General features: G+C 37.3%; 1 protein-coding gene across 6 annotated transcripts in view; it reads right to left on the bottom strand.

Moving 5' to 3' along the window:
* Positions 1–23,657, bottom strand: part of SEC31A (SEC31 homolog A, COPII coat complex component) — a 60,231-nt gene continuing 36,574 nt past the window's right edge. For 2 of the 6 annotated variants that reach the window (XM_072942583.1, XM_006198204.4), the window contains 8 exons: positions 22,829–23,005; positions 19,671–19,797; positions 17,731–18,027; positions 8,339–8,397; positions 7,089–7,346; positions 4,601–4,720; positions 1,949–2,020; positions 1–590 (listed from right to left, as the gene is read on the bottom strand). In XM_072942583.1, coding sequence (XP_072798684.1) covers positions 411–590; positions 1,949–2,020; positions 4,601–4,720; positions 7,089–7,346; positions 8,339–8,397; positions 17,731–18,027; positions 19,671–19,797; positions 22,829–23,005 — 1,290 coding nt within the window. In that variant the 3' untranslated portion in view covers positions 1–410. Of the gene's footprint in view, positions 591–1,948; positions 2,021–4,600; positions 4,721–7,088; positions 7,347–8,338; positions 8,398–17,685; positions 18,028–19,670; positions 19,798–22,828; positions 23,006–23,657 lie in introns of all 6 variants that reach the window. The other 4 variants (XM_072942575.1, XM_006198203.3, XM_031688748.2 and 1 more) reach the window with 2 other exon arrangements.

Genomic DNA, 23,657 nt, shown 5'->3' on the forward strand with positions numbered 1-23,657 from the left:
CAGGATTACACACTTTAATCTGATTGACATGGAGAAAGTAGGGCGGACATGAACGAGATTTAGTTTTAGCTTTGCTTTATGTATAACCAAAGGCTCCTTTTCAAAAAGTAAACTGAGGTTTCAAAAACCACACTTTATCAGAACACTTCAGGAAAATGTACTATGTGTAATCCAGCAAATACATTATTTGCAGAATAGGAAAATCATCACCATGGGCAACAAAAGATGAAAACAAAAGAAAGCACCAGGGTTCTGAGGAGGTCTAAGGTGAGTTTATCTGCAGAAATAATGTAAATGTTCCTGACTGGCTGCTATGGAAACATGCTAATGAGGATTGGTCCACACATCTTATTTTTTAAAACATGTTTCTTTGGAAAAATGGCAATATTGGCTGAACGTGAAGCTGTCCTTTAGACACCCAGCTTATTGGCCTGGGTGAGAACAACTTTGAGGACGGGCATAAAAGCGGAGGTCTCACTGAAGTTGCTGGTGCTGACTATGTGGGTGTGGATGGTCAGTCCTTCTGCGTAGTTTCGCGTCTCAATGCTCCTTGCGATGTTGTGTAAACCGCTGATGATCGTTGGTGAAAGCTGAAATAAAGGTGGGATCAAGACAAAGAATTAAAATAACGGAGAATTTTCCACGAGACCCATCTACAAACACTAAATGCCAGTATTTGAGAGGTGCTTGAAATAAACATAAAAAATGTACAAACTGTTGAGCATTTCTAGAAGGCATCTCAGACCAAGCAACACTTAAATCATAAAACAGAACCGTGACAGAATGACTTATGTAAGGAAACTATTTATGGATTATACACGTATGTTAAGCCAGGTCTTTTTCTTTTAGAAAAGAAGTCAGATTTCCTCCCCTAAGCTGAAATGTTAATGTCTCTCTTCACTTGAGAGCTTTAATTCTTCAATTATTTTAGATATAGAGTCACAACTGTGGATGACATGAAATGCACATGGAAGAGTTTAAAGATTCTTCATCATGACATCTCCAAGTAAGGGCCCAGTCTGTCGACAACAAAAACCCTGCACTTTTGGTCCACTTCCACTTGGAGGGCAACAGTCCTCGGCATGTACTCAATTTGCCAGTTCTTACCTGCTTTTTATAATCCCATCATCTCTTAAAACCATAAGACCTACAGTTTTGTGTTTCTTCATGTCATTACTTGGCTTACACACCCATACTTTTCAGAGAAGACTTTACTTTGGATCAGTCCATGGGCCACGCCACTGTTACATCAACTTTCTCTGGTTTGGTTCTTAGGAGATAAATGGTTATTTTTATCTGATGGGACTGATGTGGGGAATGGGGAAGAGGAATGCTAAACTGCAAAAACATGACAAAGCCTCAATTCTTTTCTTCTCTCCTAGTGCTTTCATTAACAAAACGGTTCTAGAAAGGAACGGAGAGGTGGGAGACAAAAGAACAGAAGACACAGTGTCTACTCCTTACTGCTGACCGTCTTCATAGTTACAGCACACTGATCTGCTCAACTGGCGGCTACATTTGGCTGTGCTTTTGTGTCATAGCTCTTCTAAAAGAAAAAGATCTGAGTCTTAGACTATGAGAAAGATTACAGAGTTGGTCTCTGGAATACAGAGTGTCTGTCCACTCTCTTATTTCTTGATTTAAAGGACATAAAAATGAACAAAAGGCCAGTTACCTTAGGGCCAACACAGGCCATTTTGTATATGTGCTCTTTGTTATAAAAAAGGCTAAAACTTCTCTCTCCATCTTGATCACACACACACACACACACCCCCATCCCCTTATCCCCAGTGACTGAAACTGGTTTAGACAGTTACAGCAAAGCCCATTCTATAACTGTCCTGACTGCTTTGCCCCCAAGCACACTACATGCAAGTGCTGACAAAACACATTTTACTGACAGCCAAGAATAAATGATTATCATAAATCCTTTTTTCTACAAACTTACTGTCTGTTCCCTAAGTTTGTCATATAGAAACTCCAAACGTTTGCTGGCATCGTCTAGCTTCCTCTTCGTTTGCTGCAGGAGAGGAAAAACAGGTACGTTATATTCAAACAGTAACTTTTATCTGAAGAACTAGATCGATCTCATTTCACTAAACCTCACAGACATGATATTAAACAGCTTCATTTTTTTTAAAGAAATGGTGATAGCTAAGACAAGACACTTGAACAAATGATCAAAACAGAGATCAGTAATCTACTGCTGTAGGAAGGGGACAGGATGAGCCCCTTCCTCCGGGTGTGCAGACTGGAGGACTGGTGGGACCTCACGAGTACTGCAAACTCACTTGCGGTGTGTGTACAACTGCACTACATCCACAAGCACCAGGGAGGGCCGGCTGGAGGCAGCAGTGGGTCAGTGTCCTACAGACAAGGTCTAACAGTTACTGTAAATTAAACACCACGAACATTATGGGTGCCAGAAGGCAAACATACAGGTGAACTGAGGAATCTTTTTTTAACCTCAAAAATACTTCTCATACACTCAGTCACATTTGATGTGTTTAATTCTGCCTTATTCTGGGCCTTTAAAACACCAAAGCAAAAACAAAAACAAACAAACCCTACAAAAGCCCCCCAAAAATCCAAAACCCCAAAAGAGAAAACTCTCTCCTAGTATCTTAAGATTCTTAAGAGGGAAGTGTTAAAATAAGCTCTTAAATTAAGGAGTCCTATCCCCATCCTAGTACTGTAAGTAAAATGAGAGAAAACTATTCCAAAAGTGAAGGTTTAAAATTATACTGTGATTAACTTAATGACCTACATTACACAACAGCCTTAGAAGTGGCAGCACTTTCCAATATTTATTGAGTGCCAACTCTGTGCCAGGCAGTGCAGTCTTATGTCTTGTGTAGCTCGTATTCCAGTGGGTGGGAAAAGGACGCTAAATAAACAATATATTGCCTGTCAGGTGGTAATGAGTGCCAAGATGAAAAGCTAACAGGGGGAGGGGGTCAGAAGCGCTGGGGGGTATCAGGTGGTAAGAAAGCCTGCTGGCTAATGGGCATCGGAGCAGAAGCCGGGAAGGAAGGAGGAGGAGGACCAGTGCGGTTCTGTGGGAGAAGAGCTCCAGGCGGAAGGAGCAGCAGGAGCAAAGTCTCGGCCGCTGATGCGCTCTTGGTATGCTGAGAAGGCATGTCAGTGCGCCAGAGGAGGGGAGAGGAAGAGACGAGCCACCAAGGGTCACCATACAAACTAAGCTGTGTGGCCAGATCACATTGTTTAGACACAACTGAAGTGAAAACAGGAATAAAGTCATACTACAAAAATGAGTTCAAGTATTGATTAAAACGGGCTTTTGTGGAGGGTGCGAAGTTAACCCCACCAGCTACCAGCGGGGGCCCCACCGCCGCGGGCGGACTCCCTGGGCAGTACGGGAACTTCTCGCCCAGCTAGTTTCAGGAACAGTTTGTCTTCCTCTTCTGCCCAGGGTACCCATCTTCCTGGGTAACCAGAAGGAAGATGATTTGGTGACCTAGAGGAGGTTAAGCTCAACAAAATTTTTTTAAGCTGGGCCGTGTACTGTGTGTCCTCCCAACCTCTATTTACACTGACTGACTCATGCCCCAAGGAAGACTGGAATTTTCCCCAGGACACTCTATTTTTGCGTGATGGTGACCTCTCTATTAGAGGTGTGCACAGGAGATAACTGTACACCTACCTGCTTTATCAGCTTCACTTGCTCTCTGCTCTTAGCTTGGTCTTTCCATCACGCCCAGGATGCCAGGTGCTAAAGTTTATGCTGACCTTTCCCTGCCTCTGCTTTCCTGACACTTTCGGTATAGGGAATTGCTTTCCAAAAGTCTAGCAGAAGGCTGCACACATTAATCCTCAATGTTTGATGAAACAACAAATTCCAGAAGCTGTTTTTTCAAGCAGACAAGTGGCCAGTGACTAAATAAATATATTCAATGTTTGTTGGCAGAAACTGAAATTTCATCTAAAACAAGACTGGCTTTGTGGAATTTTTGTTGTTGCCAATACACAGGCCTCCTCTAGTAAACTAAGTAAAGTCAGTTGCTTTAATTATGAATATGACTCTAATATCTAAAACATTTAACTATTTTTAAGATCTTTGCAAAGTTAAAGATTGTCTATCTACTTGTAAAAGTTTTGGTGTAAGCTCAAAAAGAAACTCCAAATCTGAGTTTCTTGCATACCACCACTCTGTTCTATTTTTGTGCCAGACATGAGGTCTGTGGATGAGACGCAGTGCAGCCTAGTAGCTGAGAATACGAAGTCTGGAACCAGACTAGGTTTGAAAGCTAGCTCTGACTCCGGTTATTATGTAACTGTTTCTTGCTTTAACTTCCTCTCTGTAAAATAAATATGACAAATCTACCTACTATGAGGCTGTTCTAAGGATTAAATACATTTATATATAAAAAACAATTAAATGTTTTTAGATGTAAAGCAGATGATATGTAAGTGCTAGCTTTATTACCTGTGTATAAACTTCCAAATATACTTTGTAAGATATGTTATATAATTACAATAATTATGTATACATGCATAATTATATAAATACAGTAATCACAATAATTACAGAAGAGGATCAAAAGGGATTCTTTGAATAAGCAAAATAAAAAAAACATACAGGATCTGAGGCTGAAGAGAGGCAGCGCTGAATGAGATCCTCAAACGTGGTCTTTAGAATGAGGTGTTCATCTGGAATAGGTTTCTTGGTAATTTTTTCTGTTGGCAAAGACTGCACATGCTGAAAGAAATAATACCACAAAATGACTAGAAATGACCAGAAGCTATCTATACACAAAACCCTGAATCTGTGATAAAAAGAAACCAGCTACCTTGTAGACAGGCTATTCAAAATCAAAAGAAAAATTAACATGTGAAATCACCTGGGATAAGTAAAAATAACAATCAGGTATTCAGAAGATACAGGCACTCTTCCTACGGCTTCTATTTTCAAAAGCAGGACTGGATATAAAGCATGTGATTAATCATGGAACAGATGTTAATCACACTGTACAAAACTGATAGGGAGGAGACCTGTGCCAGCGGGAAATGAAAAGAACAGGCATTTACAGAGGTGGCAGGATGGAGTGGCTGCTTCCTGCTCTGCTTGCTGGCTCACTTCTGTTTATCCTGACAGTCTTCCCTGGTTTACTCTCAGAGGCTGTTAACTGGGGTATAATTAAACTGCAAGATTAAGCCAAAGGTTAAAAGAGATCATGATCTTACTGAATGTAGACATGGGAAAACCAGGAGGGAATGTGTCATTTTTTAAAGTTTTAATTGATTAGTTCATTCATTCAAACATATTGAGTCAATTATGTATCAGGCGCTGGGTACACATAGGTGAGCCAAAGTGGAAATAAGCTCATCCCTCAGGGAGTTTACAGGCTAATAGAAAAGAAAGTTTAAAAATGTCATAAATGCACAGTAACTGTGATTAACATTAGTGGAATCAACAGACAACATAACCTGATTTAACTGAGGGGAAGGCTCTTTAAGAAAGTTATACCGGAAGGATAAGTAGGGGTTAACCAATTAAATTGGGAAGGAAAAGCACTGCAGACAGAAAAACGTGTACAAAGGAAGGATCATGATACAAGGGACTGACAGGAGGCCAGTATGGCTGGAGCAGAGGGAGAGCAAGGAGGAGTATGAGCTGATGGCTTCCAGACAACGTGAAATATTTTAGTCTTTATTCCAAGAACAATGGGAAGCTGTAATGTTTTAAGCAATGAGGAGATAAGACCAGATAAGAGATGGGTCAAAGTAGATGCTGGCAGACCAGTTAGAGGCTTCTGCACTACTGAAGACTGGAGACGAAGGTAGCATGGACCAGACTGGAAACGCAGAGCAGGGAATGGAAAGATATTTTAAAGTGGTATCAATAAGACTTGGGGATACATCTGAAAGACAGATTAAAGGACAAAGAGTATAGACGTGATTCCCAGGTTTTTGGCTGGATTAAACAGAAAGGATTACGATGCCATTAATCGAAATAAGACACACCAAAAGATGACTAGGTTTGGGAGGAAGACTATGAATTAGGTTGTGGGTATGTTGAATGTGAGGTGCCTCAGAGACATCCAAGTGGGCAGGGAGCTGGATATTAATGCCTGGCTGAACACATACATCCAGGCAGCTCTCCCTTTCGATGGTAACTGAGGTTCTAGTCTAGGTGAACACAGCATGAGCACCCAGCTCTTAACAAAAGTGAATGGCTTCGCAAACAGCACAGACATGTAATCATAAAAATTAACAATGCATCTTTATAATATATATTCTTCTGGAAAGACGCAGGTCCTCCTACCTCCCTCAAGACACTGGTTTTTATAAAGCAACTGCTAATATTTAAAAGTTCCTTAGGCAAAACTCTCTCTTAACAGCAAAGTACACTCTTGTGACAGAGATCCAATCTTTACAAACTTGACTTCAATGAGTCAAAGACAAAAACAGGCAGAAGAACTAGTTTTATACTTGGGCAGGAATTTGTTTCATCTTCTTAGGTTGCAGTGTGACCCAACCTCTCTGCTTTTCATGACTAGATCAAATTGTTTACCTTTGTATGTCTACGTCAGTTACATGGAAATGTGATAGATTCCTCATCATCTGGAGCCCTTCCAACTAACTGTTTGTATGTGAAAAGCATACAAATTAAATCTCCACCCGAAGATATGGCTGTATTATTAGCTTTTACGCATACCCGGGAAAAGATATAACCCACTGCACTTTATTTCACATTTCGAAGATTAAGAAGAAAAAAAACCTTTGGAAACAGCTTTTGCTTAGCAACCTTTGATGCAAATATGGATTCAATGAAGCAAACTGTGGCTGCTGATTAGGTCAAATAAAACACTGCAATTACCAAGTTATTGTAAACATATAGTAGTAAATATATAAGCCCCTTCTAGAAAGTTTGTACATGGCCATGTAATTGAAAAATATACATATATGAGCAATTAAAAAAAAAGTTACTATTTTTCACTTAAATTATCTAACTTGAAACCAAACTGAGATGTTCATTAAAAAAGGTGTAACCATAAAAGTTAGCAGATTAAAATAAGTACTGAAATAGACAGAGTCATCTCCCAGTTCCACAGATTTACTGTTACCTGGATGGTATTTCCAATAGGAGCCCCTGGGGCACCTTCGATATTGGGCTTTGAAAAAGACGGAGGCATGCCTGGCTGACCAAGGGGTTGCTGTACGCCGTGGAAGGGCTGGCCACCTGGAAGATGTGGCTGTGGGAACGAAGCCTGGCTTGACAGTGGAGCTGAAGGTTGTTGCTGCAGCATCTGCGACTGGGGGTCCCCCAAGGGGTTCATGATTGGTGATGTGATGGGAACAGGAGGCATAAAGTTTTCAGGCATCTTTTAAAAGATGGAAATAGAAAGTACCAAGAGTAAGGAAAAAATCCCCCCCAAAATAGCAACATTTTCTTAGCTTAAAATAAGGGAGTTAGACTATTTCACAGTTAAAAAAATTTTTAGTAATAGTAGAATTTTCTTTAAATGAAATTTTATGAAGAATTCTAGAGTAAAACATAAAAGTAGAGCTAAACTGGCTAAGAGGGTTCTGACCGTAAACCTGGACCTCTCAGTTTCCCCTCTGCTTTTCACACTTTAACCAACATAATGGGGAGCCAAACCATGGTGTTTTTGAAAGAGGATGTCAAAGTCTGGAAAACTGCACCTAGCAATACTGGATCTGACAGCCAAATGTGTGTTTGTGTGTGTTTAATGTGATCAGATGTAACACCCTTTTCCTAGATCACTAACAATATTTACTTAGTGATCAAGTTTCTGATTATCACTGACCCCAATTTTTTTTCACTCATTTAGTATCTCCCGATTTTATGTTCTGGCCTCTCATTATTATATTTGGGGGACAGAAATCACTAGGAGTTAAAAAAAAAAAGTAGAAAACAGCTTGGGGTACAAGAAGGAGAGAAGAATCTTTGTTATGCTCAAACAGCTCTGAACAGTTACAGACATCTAAATTATGCTCAGCTACAAGGCTATTTCTTCATTCATGTTCTATGTGATAGACAAAAAGAGTCCAAAATATAATTACAAATTCATGGTTACTGCTGGAACCCAAAACCAAATTTGTTTCCTACTCCTTCAAAGAGATGTGCTGGGAATTTACATCTTGCTTTCTGAGAGGGGTTTGATTCACACCACCATATTGTTTTGTGCTTTCTTTCCTTCCCTTCACGGATTAGTAAGCTGAAACGCACTCATTAAGTATATTATGATTTAAGCTTTGCCTTTAAAAAGAACAGTGAAGTGTCATGTGATTCAGGTGGGTACATGACTGACAGGACATCTGTAGGCACTGAATAGACATCTTTTTCTAGTACCTTCTTCTTCTTGGGTACTCTGTTCAAAGCTGGAGGATCATTCCAACCATTCTGAGGACCTATAACAGATAATAGAGGGCATTTTCCTTTAGAATCCTGAAAAGGAGAAAACTAAGTTGTATCCATCATATAATACCTTCAAACACTACCTTTATCCTGAGATAACTGTCAACAAAAGTTTTACCAGCTGAGCTGCTGGGGTCACTATGTAGCTTTGGATTCTCAAATTCATTACCTCTAATAATCACAAGGACTTGGCTTAGAAAGCAAAATATCTTGACATTAATTCCTTTTAATTAAAGAGTTGTGCTAAATTTAAGAATAGTGAAGTCTTTATGCCTATATTGGTATATAATCTTCAAAGATCAAACGATTCTCTCCTAATAAAAAACAGGGGCAGGGTATAGCTCAGTGGTAGAGCATCTGCTTAGCATGCACGAGGTCCTGGGTTCAATCCCCAGTACTTCCAGTAAATAAATAAATAAAAACAAATAAGTAAATAAACCTAATTGGCCCCCCAAAACCCAAACAACAACAACAACAAAAAGACAAAAAAAAGAAAAAAATACATCAGTTGAGTCTGCTAAAAAAAAAAGGCTTCTGATATAGTCAACATACACACAAAAAGAAAAAAGCAGCAACCTCTTATTTCCCACAAAATAGAGAGCAATTTAACATAAGCAATTCAGCATAAGCAAATCACCCAAATGGTAGAAACACTTCAAAAAAAAAAAAAAAAAACACAAAACAGAGCCCAACTACACAACATAAGTTTTACAATCTTGGCTTTAGAAATTACTTACAGAGAACAGCATTCAAATATTTGTGATAAGTTTTTCTTAATGCCACATACACACAAAAATTTGGTAGCAAATATAAAATTAAACTACTATCACCTTTAGTGAGTTTCCTCCTCCCTCAAAAAAATTCCCTCAAAATCTCAAAGTGAGAAATGGACATCAATAGCAGAACTCATTAAGTATTTTAATGACAGTATCTTTAAAGAAAAAAGGAATTAAACATGCCAGAAATAGGATAATTGCTGAATCACAATATAATCATTTTATATTTTATTGAGTTCTGCGTGTGTATATATGTAAAAGCAAAAAATTACTCCTCTTTCAATAAATTAAACATTCTTTCAGTATTTTACCTCTTGCTTGTTTTATCGCTATCCACGATATTAAATCTTAACAAAATTGCCTAGCAAACCAAGGAACATACATAATGTCATAGAAACTTTTTAAAAACAAGATCTTGTAACCAGCATGCACTCATTTGCCTTGATTTTAAAAATAGAATTAACAGAATGTCAAATGAGCCTCAAAACACTCAAGAGCTAATCATAAAGTATTACACCATATGCTGCTATCTGCTTAGTAAATTCTTAAAGTTCTGGTTATACAGAGACTAATCATTCAAAGCTCCCATCACCTTCTAATCTTTCTTATATCTAAGACAATCTTGGTATAGCTATGTCTTTATGTCTCTATAAAATACATGTTTATGATTTAAGATCATTTGTGCCACTATGTTAATTCAATCAGTTATAAGATTTGAGTCAATTAAAAAGCCAAATTAAAAAAATGATACTGATCAGATTTAGGATATCATCAGCTTTGAAGTTCACATGCATAATTGTGAATGTCCATTCATTAATTATATTCAATGATTCAAAGCCTTCCAAAGGTATATTTTGTAACCAGTTCACCTTCCAATATAGATGCCTGGTCTTGCATAGACTGATTTTCTGTAGACAAAATGTAAAAGTCACTTACACAGTATTATCATCAAAGACATTCTAAACTCTACTCATTTTATAATTGTTTCTTCTTCCATCAACCCCAAGAAAGAACAATCTAATTTTAAAAGGGAATGAAACTTTAACTATTTAATCAAGTCACGTGAAATGTCTCCTATCTAATTAAGAAAGTAATCAACTTGTGGGCAAAACAAATTCATTTAAATTGTTTCAGATCCTATTAACTCTTAAACATTAGTTTTGTCTCTTACTATGCCATCTATCTCTTTTAAATTTTTGTTCTTTCCTATTTAAAATAACATTATTTCCCTAATTGTTTGCATGAACTGTTTTTCTGCTATTTGATCAATGAAGCTCAGTAATATCATGGTGGGAGGGGGAAAAGATCACTTCCTAACAAATTATAACTGTCTCCATTTTAATATTATTTAAAGCTGTGACTATAAGTCAGTTGAGGATTTTGTAAAAATGTCTATTTCTCATTCACTAGGTATAGTATAGGGCCTGAGACTGGATTGTTTCAGCTAGCTGCCAAGTAATGCCAAGGCTGTTGGTCAAAACCCACTTTAAGTAGCAGGGTTTTAAAGAAAAATGGGAGGATTTCTACACTGTTGTGCAGATTTCAGCACGACGCTTGTCACATAAAAAGCACGTCAGACAATCTTAACAAGGTGGTGCCACTTTACAGCCGGATTTGGGGAGCCCCAAGTATCTGCATTCTGGAGAAACTGTAATTTCTTGGGTCACATGATGAGTGTGACGATAAATGGGAACAGGCCCAGTAAATATGTAACCATTTCATATGCTCTTTTCTGTAAAAATATACAGATTTGCAGACTGTTTAGCATAAGTCTTCCAGAAACCAAGAGCATTCTCTTAAGAGCTTTACAGGTTCTGGCAGTGGACAAGAGGAAAGAAGGCTGAAAACTAACAGAGCAACTCTAAATTTGTCAGATATTCACAGCTGGGCCAGGCCCAGCCTTCAATCAAAAGCATGCAGTGGAGGTTCTTCATATGGACATACAGCTTACATGAACTCAACTATCTTTACCTGGGGGGAGAGGAATCAAGAGAATATAGCAATTAATTGGTGAGTTCAGTTCAGTTTGAGCTCTACTCAAGCCCATGCCCCAGCAAAATGTGAGGGGAGAGAGGTAATCCCAGTTTGAAATCTCACTGTGTGGAGCTTTATGGACAGATGTTTTTCATACATTATGGCTCCTAACCATAAGCCAACTTCTTCAGTGGGGTCTTAACGGAAGAAAGGAGTGATCAAGGATAACTGACTGTAAATGATTTCTTACTTTTGTCTTAAACAGTGACTTCACAGTCTAACTCCCCATGCAAGACATGATCTCATGGCACCATAGTTAATCAGCCCGAGGGGGAACAACATACAGCCCACCTCCAGGATCTACATCTGCGGTTTCAACCCACCAAGGATCGAAAACATTCAGGAAAGAAAAAATCCAGAGCATTCCCAAAAGCAAAACGTGGATTTGTGGCAAGTATTTACATAACACTTACACTGTATCAGGTATTACTAGCAATCTGGAGATTAAAGTATATGGGCATAGGTTACATGCGAATACTGCGCCTCTTTATAGGACGTGAGCATCCTCAGATTTTGGTATGGTGGGGGGATTGACCGAATTAAAACCCTAGAAGTACTGAAAATACTTTGGCCTTGACCCTTTTTTTTTTAGGGAGCAGTCTCAACAACATGCCCTCCTTCCCAGCCCCCTGAGAGGCAGGAGCAGAAGATGAGACCAGTTTTCCCTCTAACTTCTCACAGCAGTGACCTCATCCCTGGATGTTAAAGCTGGAGAGGGTATCCTGATGTCACCAACCATTAGCAGGACAAAAAAGTACGTGAGACAATTTCATATGACCCTTTGGTAAAATGACACCAAAGTTATAATGAAATCAAATCAAGTTGAACGCTAGGAGTGAAACAATGAAATCAGAAACAAAAAGACTTTCAACAGGAACATACAACCAGCTGGCTACCCCTCATAACCTGAGGCTGGAGCTGTCTATTGAACAGAAAGTAACAGTTGTACAATAATCAAAGTTCCCTCCAAAATATATGCCTAACTGGCTTCTCCTAACATCAAACCATGAATCATATTTAGTCATGTTTCATTTCAGCCCAGAAAATCCTTGTTAGAATCTCTTATCGATTTAACACACAGCTTTGTCTTAGCTATAATTCTAACCCCTTTCAATCTTTTTGCTTTTGTATCTTTAAATTGTTTAAATATCACTTTTAAAAAACACAATTAGATTGACTTCTACTTTATAGAGATACACTTTAACAGCAACAGTAGGTAAAGCTACACAAAGAACATGAATATCTCAGGAGACAGTATCATGGGGGCTCATTATAGATGTGCAAAATGATACTCTAGGTCAAAATTTACAAAATCAACACAGCATAGTCCAATCTTGGACATCATTCTCTCATAAAACTGTTAAGAAAAGATAAAAGTCTTAAACCTTTCAAAAAAACTATAAAAATGGGCATAAATCTCCTTCTTACCTTCTTTTTAAACATGACATGACTTTAAAGGGCAATGGAAAATGGTTCATGGTGTAATATTAGGAGAAGTAGTAAGATATAAATTGTGAGTGTATTTGTGTGGGAGTTATGGTCTCAATTCTTTAAAAATGCATGCATACAATAAGATATTACAATCTTTACAACCACTGGAATGGCCAGAATTAAAAGAAAAAAGCCAGAAAACAAGTGTTGGTGTGGATGTGCAGAAATCAGACTCAATGAATTGCTGGTGAAAATGTAAAATAGCGCAGCCACTACAGAAAACAGTACGGTGGTTCCTCAAAAAATTAAACATTGAATTATTATTTGATCCAGCAATTCCACTTCTGGGTATATATCCAAAAGAACTGAAAGCAGGGACTTGAACAGATATTTGTATACTCATATTCACAGCATTATTCACAATAGTCAAAATGCCCACGTGCATGACTATATTTCAATTAAAAAAAATGCTCACGTGCAGATTAATAGATAAACAAAACGTGGTATATACATACAGTGGAATATTATTCAGCTTTAAAAGGAAATTCTCATCCATGCTACTACAACACAGATGAATCCTGGGCCCAGTGAAACCGACAGTTACAGGAGGACAAAATTGTATGACTCTACTTATATATGAAGTATCTAGAACACATACACAGAGACAGAAAGTAGGGTGGTGCTTACCAGGGGCTGGGGAACATGGAGAGTTTTTCATGGCTACGTAATTTCAGTATGGGGTGACAAAAAAGTTCTGTAGTTAGTGGTGATAATTGTACCACAATGTAAATGTACTTAGTATCCCTTAAAGATGGTTAAAATGGTAACTTTTATGTTGTGTGTATTCTACCAAATTAAAAAAATTTTAATACATGAATACATACAAACATTCATGTGTGTGTGTGTGTGTGTATATATATGTTTGTGTATATATGTAGATATGTATATATGTATGTATATATGTGCATGAAGGGAATAAATAGACCAAAATTATTAGTGGTTATATATAGGTGGTAGAATTATAGATAATTTCAGTTTTATTCTTTATACTATTTGGGGGGTCTTTCAAAATCCTACAGTAAAAGATTTAAAAAATCAAGGAGAAATTAATTTAAAACCTGAGTATGTGTGTCACTGGATACTGGAGACCTGTATCCACCTTAGAGTAGGGATTAGTTCTCCAGAGGGTCTCTGGGGAAGGAAGACAGAACTGCTCAGTCTCACATACAGAAGTGGACTTGCTACTGTCCTTCCTTGGATGTCACTTCTCACTGGGAACTACTGTCGGTATTTTCTGCAGGAGCAGAACAATAGGATCTGTGCACCGGCTGAGATAGTTTTCAGTGGGTTCACAGAAAAAGACTAGTGGTATAGTATGAAGACTTTTGGCTAGAAGATAATTTGAGACGGAGAGAATAGAGCATACTTGTTAACAATATGACTCCCCCTTCCCCTGTTAATCTAGCATGTCACATTTAAAAAAAAAAAGGTCACAAAATTAAAAATTAAAATTTAGAAAGAATGAATCCTGAGGTCATTTTCCGATGACACAAGGTAAAACTGAATTATCCAAAGAAAAGTAAAGAAGGCTATCATACTCCCATCTTTTATATACAAGGCTAAAACCTTGTATATAAAAGGTACTTAAAATTTGATTAAGGAATGTTTAAGAAAATTAAAAAAAAATTTTCAGTGCACTTTACTGTTTCATGAAAGTATGCAGTATTATGTCCTTTCTAGACTCTTCTATGTGAAGGAACACACTACAAAGAGATTTTCCATTGAACAAAATCAATACTGTTAACTCAAAGGCAGTTTCATGATAGCCTGTCATTTAAAAAAATTTTTTTTATTGAGTTATAGTCAGTTTACAATGTTGTGTCAATTTCTGGTGTACAGGCCTGTCATTTTTTCAGAAAACAACTTTTTTGAGTAAAATCCTTGGGCCTTTGTATTTCAAAGTGCTCTCCCTTAGTAACAAGCACACATTAAACCAGGGAAGAAGGGAAGAGAGAGAGAGGAAAGAAAGAAAAGAAAAGAAAAGAAAAGAAAAGAAAAGAAAAGAAAAGAAAAGAAAAGAAAAGAAAGAAAAGAAAGAAAGGAAGGAAGGAAGGAAGGAAGGAAGGAAGGAAGGAAGGAAGGAAGGAAGGAAGGAAGGAAGGAAGAAAGGGCACTACGTTATCTATCTGAGACTATCCTGGACAGTAAAACCAGGAAAACTTCCTGCTTGTTGCGTTGTCACCACTGAAACAACGTTGCACTGTTCTAACTCAGGCTGTTACCACTTTATACCCAGAAGTGGGAGAGTGCCTGTTTCCCTTGCCTCTGACTCGGCCACGTTGCCCACAGTCTATCTTGTAAGACCACTGCCAGATTAACCTTCCAAAAGTACCACTTTGACCATGCCCCATGGTAGTTCCAACTCCTATAATAGACTTCTAGCCCTGACATTAAATATTTTCCAAAATTTGGCCCAAATATAAATTTTACATTCCAATTTATAACAAAGCAGTGTGCTGTTCACCAGAAATGCACCATTCTTTCCTGCCTCCTTACCTCTGCCTGGCATAATTCTGATTATAGACTGAACAGGTCTCATTAAGAATTTACTGAATGAATGTTTTGATAGTTACAATATTAGTTTCTCTGAGCCATGGGCATTTATTCTTGTGGTTCCTTAATAGTTAGAGGGCTTGAAAATCCTAATGTCTATCAATAATCCACTGGACAAATGGAATTTCCAAATGCTAGAGAATACCATGATATAATTTAAGACATATTAAAACAAAGATAAAACTTTGAGTCACAATTATCTGTATAACCTAAGCAAAATTTTCAGGAAATCAAAAAATAAAATAAGGTAAAGCTGTAACAGTTTAAATACAGGGACTAATAACATGCAAGAGACAACAAAGCAGCTAGCTTAGTCCATGCTGAATACTGAAAAATGTATGGCTTCTTCCTATTAGTTACTCTGCTTCTCAGCCAGGTTAGAACACTGTTACTTTGTACATAAGCAAAGACTATCTCATGGCCAAACGAACTTTTGCTTAAGGAGGAAAAAATACCCATGCAAACATTTAATTTAGACGATGAAGTAACAAATGCTTAAAATAGTGATGCTAAATGCTTCTGTAATTCCAACACTGATAGCGCTTTCTGTTCCTTCCATCAGGACTAGACCATCTGGTAAAGAAGAATTAACAATGGGCTTTGAAGACTGAGAGACCTGGGTTTGTATCTCTACTTGGAGACTATCACTGTACAATTATGAAAACACTATATAACCCTAGGAAACTGAAGCTTCCTCTTGCCAATTAAAAAAAAAATTCCTGTTTTTCATGGTTGTGAGACTTAAATAAGACAATATATGGCAAGTGCTGGTACATGTCCAATGTATGTGCAGTAAGTGATAATTTACTTCCCTGCACCACATTTCTATGTGGGGATTTACCTGTATCCCGCTTTCACTCACGAACTCTATTACCCAACTATTCAGAATGGATACTGTTTTAACTCATTCAGGTTTTAAAAGGTAACTTTTTGAACTCTCAATTAAATTAGCACTCTTCTCTAAATATCAATTTATTGAATTATCTGCATTGAAAATTACATAAATTTTATTTGTGCAGTAAAGGGTGACACATATTGTATATGTGCGAATGTGTGATTTTTAGTACTCTGGAATTTAATATTATATATCAAAGAAGAGAGGAGGAGATATGTATATAATTCTGCATCCACAGACTTTATTAGAAGTAATACTTTCTCAGTAAATCCTATTTTATAATAAATGTTTTCAGTAATTAAAGTTGTTGCTTAGCAGATAAAAAGAGAAAAATACATATTGGACTCCTAGGAGCAACTTTAGTATCAGGAGAAAGCAAATGTTTTGCCCCTCTAGTTCAAAACCACCAATTATAATCTGAAAGAGAAACTATTTTCAAATACCAAAAGCACAGTGCTCTAATTCTGAGCGAGGTTTGTGTAATCACAGCTATTTTTTGCAGTCATTGCCCCTAAATGTATTAATGTATTCAATATTCTTCATAAGTTTATGAGTAGGTATTATTATTATTATGAGGAAACCGAGGCTTAAAGTTAAGTAACTTATTCAAGGTCACATAACTAAAAAGGAGTGAAGCTGGGATATAAACCCAGGGAGTCTGATTCCAAAGCCTGCATTCTAAACCACTATGTTAGTGCTTCTTAACCCTGATTCACTGATCTCTTTTTGAGGCTCCTTTATAATCTCCAAATGAAAATCAGATACTATCACCTATCTACAAAAAATTAATGTAATGCTTTAACTGTAACAAGAGATAAAAAGAATTTATAAAACGTGTATTTTACTATAAAAATACTTTTAAAGTTATGATTTTAAACAGAAAATTTCATGTAGAACTATAATACAACCAGCACAGCAAAAATGCCTAGAAATTTTCAAAATGTTTGGGGGGGGTTGCCCTAACGGAGAATCACTGCACTACTGTACACTGCCTGTCTGCTGGCCTAGAGATTCTGTCAGAGTTGTGTCCTCTCCCTTTTTTCCTTTCAATACACATATCTAGATCCTTCCTCAACTTTATAAATAAACATAATTCTAAAATTTTGTACAACCCCATTAAGACCCTGTACTGTTTAATCTCCATGAATGAATTTAAGGCACAAATAATTTTTTAAATTGAAAACTCAGGAAGAACACAGAGCATGGTTTTGCTCTAGTAAAGAAATGAGTGTCAAGTAAATCTATTTCCAACCAGTACTTTCTTGCCAACTAATTTCTCACCACTAAAATAAAGTTCAATGGTAGATTATACAGTTACCCTTCTGAAAGCTCTAAAGCTTTTCTCATTTAGCAACTAAAGTTCACTATGGGAAAATCATACTTTTAGAAATAGTTTAAGAATCTGTTACAAAAAATTCAGTCAATACCTCACATGACCCAGTTTACAGTTAGAAATAACTCCCCTCCATCCACCCATGTGATCATGAACAAATAAAGGAGGGAGCCAAACCAAATCCCTTTCAAGCGCAGACCTGTTCTTTGGGATGCAGGCAGCTCACTGGCAGCAGGCAGTGTACCTGTTGTTCCAGGAGGTAGTGCATAAGCTGAAGATGATGGTGGAGCTCCTGGTCCGCCATGCTGGAAGGATGCTCCAGAGGCAGGGGGAGGGGGGAAAGAGGCAGTAGGGCTGGAGGCAGGTGGAGAGGCCTGGTGCTGTGCTGCGTACAGCTGAGACTGCCCAGAGTAGGAAGAAGCAGAAGGTATGTAAGAGGTGTTAGGGTAAGCGTTTGAAGCAGAAGGAGCAACAGGCTGCTGAGGTCGATACACTGCTGACCCCCCTGTTCCGAAGGAATACTTCTGGGCTGGCTGATAAGCTACACCAAGGAGAAGAAACAGAAATTTTAATTAGTTACAAATTTATTCAGACAGCAACAGAAAATCAAACTTATCTCATTCTAAGGACGTTCCTTTCATCATTCTTCTAGTAACAGTAAGTTACTACCAAACAGTACCACTTAAAATATGTTATGCTTTTGACAGTCTGGATGCCCTAACTATACCAAAAGTCATTGGATCCAATACTTGAACCCTGCCACCTCCAGGCTGCTGCTGGCTATGAAAATCTGTGAACATTCAGGCCCAGGAATTTTAAGACTTGACCCTTTCATGAGATTTCCTGCTCCTATGAAAAAACTGCAGTGACACCTACTGGCCACTAGATGGAACCACGCAGGAAAAACCACACCAAAGCAGTCCCCTTCACAGGAAATGTAAGGGAGTTGGGTGCCAGCTCAAGATCTCAACAGTGAGCATTATTGTTGTGAATCAAATATCTTCTCCAACATACAGTAAAATCATCAGCTACTCAAATTCTGAGTTTGAACACAGTTTCAGATGAACAGGCAACTCTATGATCTCTGACAAAACAATTACTGTATTTCTCACAGTGAGTAAGCATCAGGGAGCCAATTAATGTTTTAATGCAAAGACCTGAACCCAAATACCATTACCTTTCATGTAACCAGCGGCAGATATGAATCCCTGCAGAAGAAATCTAGTAGAAATGTACTACTCTGAAGACAGCTCTTTCATATTGAGCATTGAGTGAAAAGCCATATTCAATCTGTATTCATGTTAAGTAAGAACATCCATCTTAGCAGAGAACGTGCTCAGTAAGATTAGTTCTTCCTAGGTAATGTCCTCTTGTTTCTGTAATAGTTCATTCAGTCACATAACTTTCCCTTTTGAGATTTTTGGGTTTTGCTCATTTTAAATTTTAAAATAGTGGTGATGTTTTACTTTCCAAGTATTAAGTATTTTCTAAAAAAAATGAAAGCCAATAGGGGAAACATGTCATTACTATACATTTGTCAAAATTCATAGAATGTACAACACAAAGAGGGAACTCTAAAGTAATGTATTTTGGGTGATAATAATGTATCACTGTAGGCTCTCTGACTGTAACAAGTGGATCACTGTGATGTAGGATGTCTGTGGTGGGGGAGGGAGATTGTGCATGGGGACAGAGGGTATACTGAAACTTTCTGTTCTTTCCACTCAGTTTGCTCTGAACCTAAAACTGCTCTAAAAAATAGTCTATTTCTTTAAAAAATAATAATCATAAAGTAAATGGAAAACAACAAATGTCACCTGGAACCACTTTTACCAAAATGGCTTGTTATCCTGCCTGAAGGAAAACAATATGTACCAAATAATTCCTAAAATTCTATTTTTTTATACCAAAATCATGGGACAATTGACTCTCTTTAATGGGTCTTAGTCAGGCTCAGGAACAGGAGTCAACTGCTCCGAATGGAATGACAGGGAAGCTGCTTCCTCGTATGTTGATTCAGGGAAACCATGTGTCTCTACAGCATGAACTCAAGCCCAATACAGAATGGTTCTTCCTTTACTTGTTAAAATTGATTTGATCATGGCTTTGGAGCTTCAAAGTAAATGGTGACTATGTTAGGTGAGACATGCTGCTGTGACAGAACTTTAGGGTCACACTACTTACGCTGTGGCTGTGGATAAGGTGGTACCTGGGTGTGCATATGACCTGGAGATGTGGGAAGCTGAGCTGCGGCAACATTTGGATTAACATTTCCATGCATTATGAAACCTGGAGGTGGAGGATTTTCTCCCTAGGAAATGAGAATATAGTAAAAGGGAGGATTACATTTGGAACCAAGAACCTTACCAGATGGATTTATAATCTCTAAAATGGAATTGTTGTTGTTTTTTAAACTTTGCATAAAAAATATTGTATTTTGCGCATTCTATCTTCTTCAGGACACGTTTTCTGAGCAACACTTTGAGTGATTTAAAGATTAGACAGGTCCAAAGTAATAACTGCAATGAATGGCAAGAGATGCTAATAGCCTTATAAAACAGTATCTATGATATTTATGATAAAATCTAGGATTTTCCATCTCTACTAAATTCCATCCACAACTAATGCCTCAGAAATATAAGTATAAATGCCACAAGGGAATTGTTGCTTCTCTGCAATGATTAAAAAAAAGAAAAAGGAAAAAAAGAAAGAAAAAAAATCTTCAGCGTTAAACCACTGTTAGAACCTTGGTTGATGTTTTTCTAGTTCAAATCAATTTAGAACTGCAAAAGACAGGGAGAGGGATAAGAAAATAAATTAACTGTGCTAAAAACTGCTTCTTGCATCTTAAAAGCATTAAAATGCAGTAAGCATACAGACAGATAGGGGGATGGGAACTTGAGGGAGCTGGGTAGAGAATATATAACTATATATTTAGGTGAGCAGAATTCTGCTCAAAGAGGAATAATGAAGGATATACCTGTGTGTCAGAGGGAGAGGCTGCAGGTGGATGGCTGGGAAGGGCGGTAGGAGTTTTGTTACTCCAGGTAGTGACAGTGGGGGCAATTCTAACCTGAATTGAACAAAGAAATACCAATCACAGAAAATAAAAAATGATAATGTTAAAAGGAGAAAAAAAAAAAACCAAAAGGCATCAATAGCCAGATGCAAAGCAAAAAATAAGAGCAGCAAAATAGCATACATTAGTCAGGCAATTGCTTTCAAGGTAGCTGGGGTCCCAAAAGAAAACACACATTCACAATAAAAAGGGCGGAGGGAGACAGCAGAAAAATCAGTATGAAAACTAAATCAAAGCACAAAGAACAATGCCATTCAAGTGTCAAGAATAAGGGGGGAAAGGTAGGCTCTGTAAGTAGGGAAGGAAAGAAGACATTCCAGGGGAAAAAAAAGTAATTGAGTAAAAAAGTGATTTCGAAGCATTAATCATATTGACGCTACTAGCAGATCTCTAAACACATTGCTGTAAGCTCCCTTTTCTGGATTTCATTAGAGCCACAAAAATCATGTTAGTCCTATATGAGGCTTAGAATCAAACAATACTAAAGATCATCCAGTCTAATCCCCACGCTTTATCATCAAGGAAACCAAGGCCCAGAGAAATGAAGAGGCTGGCTGAGGTCCATACAACTCAGTAATGGAGTGAGGACTGATTCCAGTGTCCTGAGGCCCAGGCCAGTGTTTGCCGCACCACACCATGGAGCTCAGCCTGGAGTCCAGAGGTTTTCATAAAAAATTTTTAAAGCCATCAAAATATTTTTTGTCAAGTAAGTCTTCGTAGAAACTCTACCATAAACAGTCGCAAAGATGTGCTGGTCTAAGCAGGAGTGCAATGCCTGCTGATTTGGCCTCCCTTTCATCCCTGTACTCCTGCCTGTATACATGCCTGTAAAACCATAAGCCTCTGCTCTCATTCAGTGTATCATTGAGTTTTAAAAAGAAAATCACCATTTAATTTATGACTGAACTTGTTTTCCTTTTCTTAAAGTATGAGACTGCTAAGTTGAACTATAACAAAGTCTTTCAAGTTTTTTTTTTTTTTTTAACATTTTGCCAGAAAGACAGATAAAGCCAAGGACATAAAGAGTAAATATTCTCTTCTCTCAGCATAGAATGCCTTACTTCAGTGCCCCGAGATAGCGAGGTGGAACTCAAGGTACTTAGCTTAGGAGTTCTAATTCTGTTAACCATTAACTAGCCACGAGATACAGAGAAATTCAAGCTCTGTCTTAAAACCCTGGTTCGTCAGTCGCTTGACTTCTCCATCTCTCAGTTTTCCCAGCCATCACCTGATATGCCCTAGCTATGTTGTAGACTTTGCAAGTCTAGTGCAATCTCCGCTAGAGTGGGGAATTTAATGTTTTGTTTACCCATACACCCTCAATGGGTAGCATAAAGACAGGCACTTAAACTCATATTTGTCCAATGAATGAAAAAACAAAACTACAGTCACAACTATATACAAATGTGATCTACCTTGATTAGTACTATCCAAAAGTACAACAGACAAAAGAGCATGATTTTTTTTTTTAGTTTTTCATCCTTCTATGCTTACTTCTGATACAACAAAATGTAAAACTGACCCTGTCAATTCTATCAGCAATTTATTCTATTTTAAAATGGAGAGGGTACCAGTTAATTTTGTTATCAATCAAGACCATTTACTACTTATGAAAATATAATTTTCACTTAAGAACATGAGGTTATCTATTGGTCTGGAAATAAAGATTGCTGCATGAAATAGTAAAAAAACAGTAAGAGGCCACATTTTATGCCATTTGGTCATTTTAATTTAATGAATTAATTAATAAAAATCATTTAATCATCTTTACATGTCCCATGACCCACATTTTCATAAACCTTTGGCCATTTGCTTTTCTCTAAGATACAACTTGTCCAAAAAAATAAGTTTGAATTCTGGATACTTTGTATTGTGCTGATATAGAAGCAAACCTGTTCATAGTAAACCTGTTCTACTGAATCAAAAAATAATTCTCAAAAAAAGGACTACTATTTTCTAAAAACATTAAAAAAAATTAACCAAATCACTCACAAAATTGTTCCCACTACTTTACTTACTGTTTGTTAGATGAATCAAATTGTAGAGAACAGATGTGCATGTGTAAGAGAAGTTTGAGTGATGGAGAAATAAGAAGAAATCTCCCTAGAGAGCTTAATTAATTTATATATAATTTATAATCTATTTGACCAGATTAAAGGGATAATTAAAAAAAAACACATTATAAGGTCTCTTACCCAACAAGCTAAAACCACCAATTTGAACAGAAATACATAAATGTTACTATCTGAACCATATCACTCACATGGGGATAATATTGCTGAGTTGGAACTCTTGGCATCTGTGTGTGACCAGCAACGGGTCCAGGCCTGCCCTTGGGCAGCTGCTGCCTCTCATAAGGAATTTTAGATGACTCCTGTTGTCCTGGTACAGGCTCTCCTTGTGCTCTACAAAGTCTATCACGAAGCTGCACAATATTTGGCTATAAGAAGCAATGGAAGAAAGCAAAGCAAACAGAGTTCACCCAACTATATATGATAGCATGTTGATCTTCTTAAAGTAAGCTTGATCGCTCATATGATATTTGTTCATATGCTGTGTATTATACAGTAAAACCTGTCACCTTAGGGTTTGACATCATGGTTTCTAATACTGAAGACTAACACCAAAGGTCCATTACATATAGTGTAACTTACAATTTAACCAAGTCAGAGATTTGAATTATGCCCACCACACAGTAACATGCAAGATCAATGTCACTTATCAACACTGCTCTTTTGTTGTTTTCTTGCAGTTAAGTAATGCTCACAAATCACAAAAGTACCTGAAAAAAATACAACTTTATTTCTTTGTAGGGAAAAAAGATTCTAAAAGAGAATCAACTGTTAAAGTTGGTAATGGCAGAAAATGGTGATCTAACAAAGAGATGAAAGTTAATTAAAAAAAGAGATGCTTGAAATAAATTAAGAGTAAGATGTCAAACTCAGGGTAGCTCATATAGATCTACAACTATACAGATCTAAAATAAGTATGAGCTGACCATATAAACATTCTAAGTATTAACAAACAACAACAAAAAACAATGTGTTAAAATGTTTCAGCAAGAATTCATCTTAATATCTATGAAAATTATA

Source organism: Vicugna pacos, chromosome 2 (assembly GCF_048564905.1).
Source record: "Vicugna pacos chromosome 2, VicPac4, whole genome shotgun sequence".
In the NCBI taxonomy this organism is placed as follows: domain Eukaryota; kingdom Metazoa; phylum Chordata; class Mammalia; order Artiodactyla; family Camelidae; genus Vicugna; species Vicugna pacos.